General features: G+C 54.8%; 1 protein-coding gene across 1 annotated transcript in view; it reads right to left on the bottom strand.

Moving 5' to 3' along the window:
* Window positions 1–206: 206 nt before the first annotated feature.
* JUP (junction plakoglobin) overlaps window positions 207–5,775 on the bottom strand; it is a 32,176-nt gene continuing 26,607 nt past the window's right edge. The window contains exons 9-15 of the mRNA XM_023204122.1: window positions 4,307–4,462; window positions 4,021–4,140; window positions 3,261–3,411; window positions 3,046–3,167; window positions 1,794–1,833; window positions 1,350–1,515; window positions 207–1,049 (exon numbers count right to left, since the gene is read on the bottom strand). Of these exons, the coding sequence (XP_023059890.1) occupies window positions 1,364–1,515; window positions 1,794–1,833; window positions 3,046–3,167; window positions 3,261–3,411; window positions 4,021–4,140; window positions 4,307–4,462 (741 nt within the window). The 3' untranslated portion in view covers window positions 207–1,049; window positions 1,350–1,363. The remainder of the gene's footprint in view (window positions 1,050–1,349; window positions 1,516–1,793; window positions 1,834–3,045; window positions 3,168–3,260; window positions 3,412–4,020; window positions 4,141–4,306; window positions 4,463–5,775) is intronic.

Raw genomic sequence — 5,775 nt, forward strand, 5'->3', positions numbered from 1 at the left:
TCTTCCCCCGTCCTCGCCCTACAAGCACATATCGGGTTAAACCCACTCCGGCTCCTCCAACACTCCTGGCTCCCCAGCTCACCTCTTCTAGTTCGTCCCACATGCAAGGCGGCCCTGAGAACCCGCAGGGCCCAGCCAAGGAGGGCGCCAGGCTGCAAGGGAAGCCCCTCGACTTTCCCACCCCACTCCCCTAAACAGCCTCCAACGCATCTGTGTTATTTTTATTTTCTTTGCTTTGGTCTATACAAAAAAACCAATAACCAAAAACATAAAGCGATAATAATAAAACACTCTGCTGGGACCTCCCCCAGCCCCCCACACCATGTGCGGGAGATGGGGGGGTCTGAAACAGGAAGGGGAAGAGAAAGCCCCTCACCACACACCAGAGGGGTCAGCCAAGAGCACTTCTCAGGGTCAGCTGGGGCAGCTGTGTGGGTGGGACAGGGGTGTGAGGGAGCTGTCCTCAGAGCTCCCCGGGGAGTGAGGGGTGGGCAAAGCCAACTAAGCATCCTGGAGAGAGAAGTCGGCGTCTCCTGGAGCAGGTGACTCACTCCATATCTCCTCCCCATCTCCCCTGGACGGTCCCTGAACTTTTCAAGAGAAGCTTTGGATTTCGGGGGGTTGGGTCTTGAACCTGGGCCCTGGAGACCCTGGGGGCTTAGGGCAGTTGGTCAGTGGAGTTCAGTGAGAAAATCAGACCCAGAGAAGGAACCAAAGCCCTTCCAGGCCCAGGCAGCTGGAGACAGGGAGGCTGGGAGTTTGGCGGGGAGGCTGGGAGTTTGGGGGGCTTGCTGGGGGGAAACAGAAAGGGTGCTTGAGTCTGAAGCTTTAGTGGCCAGGGCCACAGGGGTGGGGAGAGGGTGTTAGGCCCTGGACCCATGCCCAGGACAGAAAAGCAGGAGCAGAACACTATCCCAAGAAAGACCCTACGGAGGACCTCTGGAGGCGCGGGGTGCAGCAGGAAGTCACGCCCCGGCTTCCCCAGCTCAGGCACTTTTCCGTCTTGCCCCATCGCCTGCACGGAGAGCCTCTCAGATGAGGAACCGCACCTGTTGGGGGAGCAGGGACAGACAGGGGTCAGGGGCTCAGTGGACCTGCATCCACAGAAGCTCATGCCACTCCATGTCACCTGCCCACCACCCCCAGAAGGGGCCAGCAGGAACAGGACTCCCCACCCCCACCAAAGACACAAGAAGAAGGCAGGCCAGGGCACGCCGTGCTTGGGGAAGCTCAGCAGCAAAGGGTCCCCCCCCAAAAGAGAAGCACAGGTTTCAGCGGGGAGATGGGAGAGCCTCCAACAGAAGTAGGTTCTAGAGAGGAGGGAAAAGCCTGCAAAGAGGGGGCCGTACTGGGGCCAGGCCGCCTAGGCCAGCATGTGGTCTGCAGTGGGGTACGGGGGTCTGAGGCCGTCGCTGTAGGTGTCGATGGGGTAGTCTCCGTCCATGTCCATGTGCATCTCCAGCGGGTCAAGGGGCACATCGCTGGAGTACATGGGGCGGTAGGTGGCATCCAGGTCTGGGGACGAAAAGTGGGGGTCGGTCCTCGGGTCTGCAAGCCACCCTGCAGGGGGCAGTCTGCACAGCCTTCAGCTGCCTCCTCTACCCATGCCCACCCCTGGTGGGTCTGACCCCCTCCCCAGACCCCACACCAGGGCATCTAGACTGGGGTACATGTGGATGCCACAGAGCAGTTGCCACTGGTCCTCTGGCCCCGGAGACATAATATTGCCCCCTCACACATCCACACAGCCACCCAGGATCTCCAGGGTCCTGAAGAGCCTGGCACACACTTACCATCTCCATAGGGCTCATTGATGGGAATCATGCTCTGGGCCTGAAAAAGGAGAGAGAAACATTGAGGAGAGGTTTGAAAATGCAGGCTCCAAGCTGGATCTCAGCTGGGGGGCAGGGAGAGATACTTCTAATAGAAGGGGCTGGGCCAGATGTGGTGGCTCACGCCTGTAATCCCAGCACTCTGGGAGGAGAAGGCAGGCGGATCACTTGAGGTCAGGAGTTTCAGACCAGCCTGGCCAACATGGTGAAACCCCGTCTCTACTAAAAATACAAAAAAAATAGCTGGGCGTGGTGGCACACACCTGTAATCCCAGTTACTTGGGAGGCTGAGGCAAGAGAATTGCTTGAGCGGGGAGGCAGAGGATGCAGTGAGCCGAGATTGCGCCACTGCACTCCAGCCTGGGCCACAGAGCGAGGCTCCATCTCAAAAAAAATAAAAAATAGCCCGGGCACAGTGGCTCACACCTGTAATCCCAGCACTTTGGGAGGCCAAGGCGGGCAGATTACAAGGTCAGGAGATTGAGGTCATCCTGGCCAACATGGGGAAACCCTGTCTCTACTAAAAATACAAAAATTAGCTGAGTGTGGTAGCATGCGCCTGTAGTCCCAGTTACTCAGGAGGCTAAGGCAGGAGAATTGCTTGAAACCAGGAGGCAGAAGTTGCAGTGAGCCAAGATCACGCCACTGCCCTCCAGCCTGGAGACAGACCAAGACTCTGTCTCATAAATAAATAAATAAATAAATAAATAAATAAATAAAAGAGGGGGCCAGAGAAAAGCAAAGAGGCCTCGGAGGAATACAGGATGATGAAATGGGGTTACCCAGTGCCCTGATGTACTCGTGTCCTCAGTACTCCCCAGGGAGGAGGGTTCCCCATTCATGGAGCAGGAACTCCTGCTGGATTAGAGCAGCTCATGGGAGGAGGGTAGGAGGCAGAGGACTCAAGAATGGGTGCAGGGCACTGCTCCACCCTGGAAAAGACCGCCCATAGCCTATCCAGCACCTCCACGCAAATTCGGAAAAGCAGCCCCTCCTCAAACACCGTATACTCATTTGGGCAAAATAAAAATTGGCACTGTGTGGATATATGGTTCAACCTACTACTTCCATCTGCTAGGAATTATTATAAATGATCCAACTACAAAATAAAAATCTATAAAGTTGACAGTAGTAGGAGACCCCCAAAAGTGTTGCCCTTGGGCAGTGCACAACCTGTGCAACCAACTACTGAGGACCAGCCTAGGATACTCACAGCCTCCCAGGCAGCCGGGTCATGCTTGAAGAGGGAGTTGGTGAGCTCCACGGACACACGCTTCCGGTAGTCTGGGTTCTTATCCTCAGAGATGCGGAACAGGACAGCAGCAGCGTAGGTGGCTGAGCAGAGAGGAGAGGAAAAGCCAGGTTAAATGTCTGCCAGCCTCCATCATGGCTGGGGTAGTGGGACCCAGCTGCCCTCTCCCAGCTCACCAGTGCCCTCGTTGCGGGAGTGCAGCAACTCCATGAGTGGGGCCGAGGCCCCCTCTGCATCAATGGCGTCGGCCGCCTCCTTGTCCTGGGCCAGCTCACATAGCACCCCAGCGGCCACACGCTGGATGTTCTCCACCGATGAGTACAGGAGCTGGGGAGAGGGGACATGGGAAGCAGGGGAGAGGTGGGAAGGGGTGAGGCAGGCCGGACAACACACCCCACAGCCCTGCCCACCTCCACCCTGTAGCAATTCCATAGTGGAAAACGGGCCATCACTGGGGAGTAAGTGTTACTGCTTTAAACTGGGCTGAGCGTTGTTCATGAACTACCTTGAAATTACCTGTGACTCTGCCTCATCTAACCATTGGAATCTAGTGTTAATGAGCTCACTGACATGAAAGATGTTAAACTCTTGTCTGTTATGGTACTTGCACATATTCTCTCAGTTTGCTGATTTTTTTTTTTTAATGCTTTTTTAAGGTTCTTTCTGAAATAGATGGTTTTCATGTTTATGTGGTTGAATCTCAAGTTTTTTTTGTTTTTGTTTTTTCCATTTGTGATCTCTTTCCTTGCTTTGAAGCTTAGAAAGCCATGCCTATGCAGGGGTTTGCTAAGTAGTCAATCTGGTGTGGCCACTTTCCTCCAAACGCCTCCAAAGACCTCTTGATGCCTGGTCCAGGCCCCCAAAATCTGGGACTCCTAACCTTACCCTCTAAGCAGTGGTGGGGGGACCTCTCCTGCCCGCCGGCCCCAGACTCACCTGCACAAACAGAGGGATGGTGTTGAGCCGGAAGATCTCCATGCGGTTCATGGGGTCCCGGGCGAGGATGTGCAGGGCTCCGGTGCAGCCCTCCACAATCTCCTCCATCCTCACACCATCCTGCGAGAGGAGGCAGGGGACGTGGGACAGGTGCTGTCAGCCGAATGAACTTCACAGGCTCTTGGAATTGGCATCAGTTGCAACTGACCTCTGCATTCACACACACACCCACAGAGGACACATGACCCCCCAGGAAGGATGTCACAGGCACCACCAGCTCACATACCGTGTAGGGCTGCTGTGTGCCTGCAGCTACGTGGCGCTGGGCATCCTGGTGGGCCTTGACCAGCAGTTGGACGAGGCGGGGGATGACCGCTGCCTCCTGCAGTGGGGCATGGTTGGCTGGGCACAGGGCCAGATTCCTGATCAAGCCAATGGTTGCCTGGCAAAAAAAAAGGGGCAGCGATCAGGGGTACTTCTTGGACATCTGAAGGATCCCAGCTTCCCAGCTTCAGGTATCCCCTCCCACCTTCACCTCTTCTGTCCCCGAGGCCAGACTCAGGCATACTAGAAGATATCCACAGAAGGAGACCATCCCAGCCATGTCACTCAATCCACAGGATCTGGGGGTGCTAATGGCTAATCCTTTTCTTTTTTTTTTTTTGAGACAGAGTTTCACTCTTGTTACCCAGGCTGGAGTGCAGTGATGTAATCTCACCTCACTGCAACCTCCACCTCCTGGGTTCAAGTGATTCTCCTGCCTCAGCCTCCTGAGTAGCTGCGATTACAGGAGCCCGCCACCATGCCCAACTAATTTTTTGTATTTTTAGTAGAGACGGGGTTTCGCCATGTTGGTCAGGCTGGTCTCAAACTCCTGACCTCAGGTGATCCCCCCACCTCGGCCTCCCAAAGTGCAGAGATTACAAGTGTGAGCTACTGCGCCCGGCCGCTCGTGGCTAATTCTAATAGCCTTCACTAAAATGACACCCCATTCCAGAACATCCTGCCAGCCCCATGCCCAGACCCTCACCCTGTCCCCTCTCTCTTAACCACCCCGCACAGACACCATGGCCTTGCTTGCTTTTCTGATCGTTCCCCAAGCCTGAATCTCAGGAGGTCTTTGCTCTAGGTGCCCCCGAAGCCTCCTGCTTGGGTGGTGCTCACATTATCATGAATCCCCAGCAGGGCAGCTCTGGAAGGAGGTGTCCTGAGACTTCCTCCCCAGGGTCCTTGACCCACAGGAGCCACTCTGGCCTCCCAGAGCCTCTCAAGGTGTCATCCATTTCATCCTCAAAACAAGATGCCAGGTGGGCAGGGATGAAAATCATGTGAGATGGGGATGTGAGCACATGGCAAATGACTTGCCAAGGTCACTTGGCACTTAGCTGCTGGGTTAGGATGCAAAGCCCTCCCTCAGGTTTGCAGCAGGGACCAAGCATCAAGGAGGGGTCACACTGACATTTTTTTTTCTAAACATGGATTTTCTTTTTTTTAATTCAATGTATAGGCCGGGAGCAGTGGCTCATGCCTGTAATCCTAGCACTTTGGGAGGCCAAGGCAGGCAGATCACTTTAAGTCAGGAGTTCGAGACCAGCCTGGCCAACATGGTGAAACTACATCTCTACTAAAAATACAGCAATTAGCTGGAAATTGCTTGACCCTGGGAGGCGGAGATTGCAGTGAGCTGAGATCGTGCCACTGCACTCCGGCCTGGGCAACAGAGCAAGACTCTGTCTCAAAAATAATAATAATAAA

The sequence above is a fragment of the Piliocolobus tephrosceles genome, chromosome 16, assembly GCF_002776525.5.
Source record: "Piliocolobus tephrosceles isolate RC106 chromosome 16, ASM277652v3, whole genome shotgun sequence".
Taxonomy (NCBI): Eukaryota; Metazoa; Chordata; class Mammalia; order Primates; family Cercopithecidae; genus Piliocolobus; species Piliocolobus tephrosceles.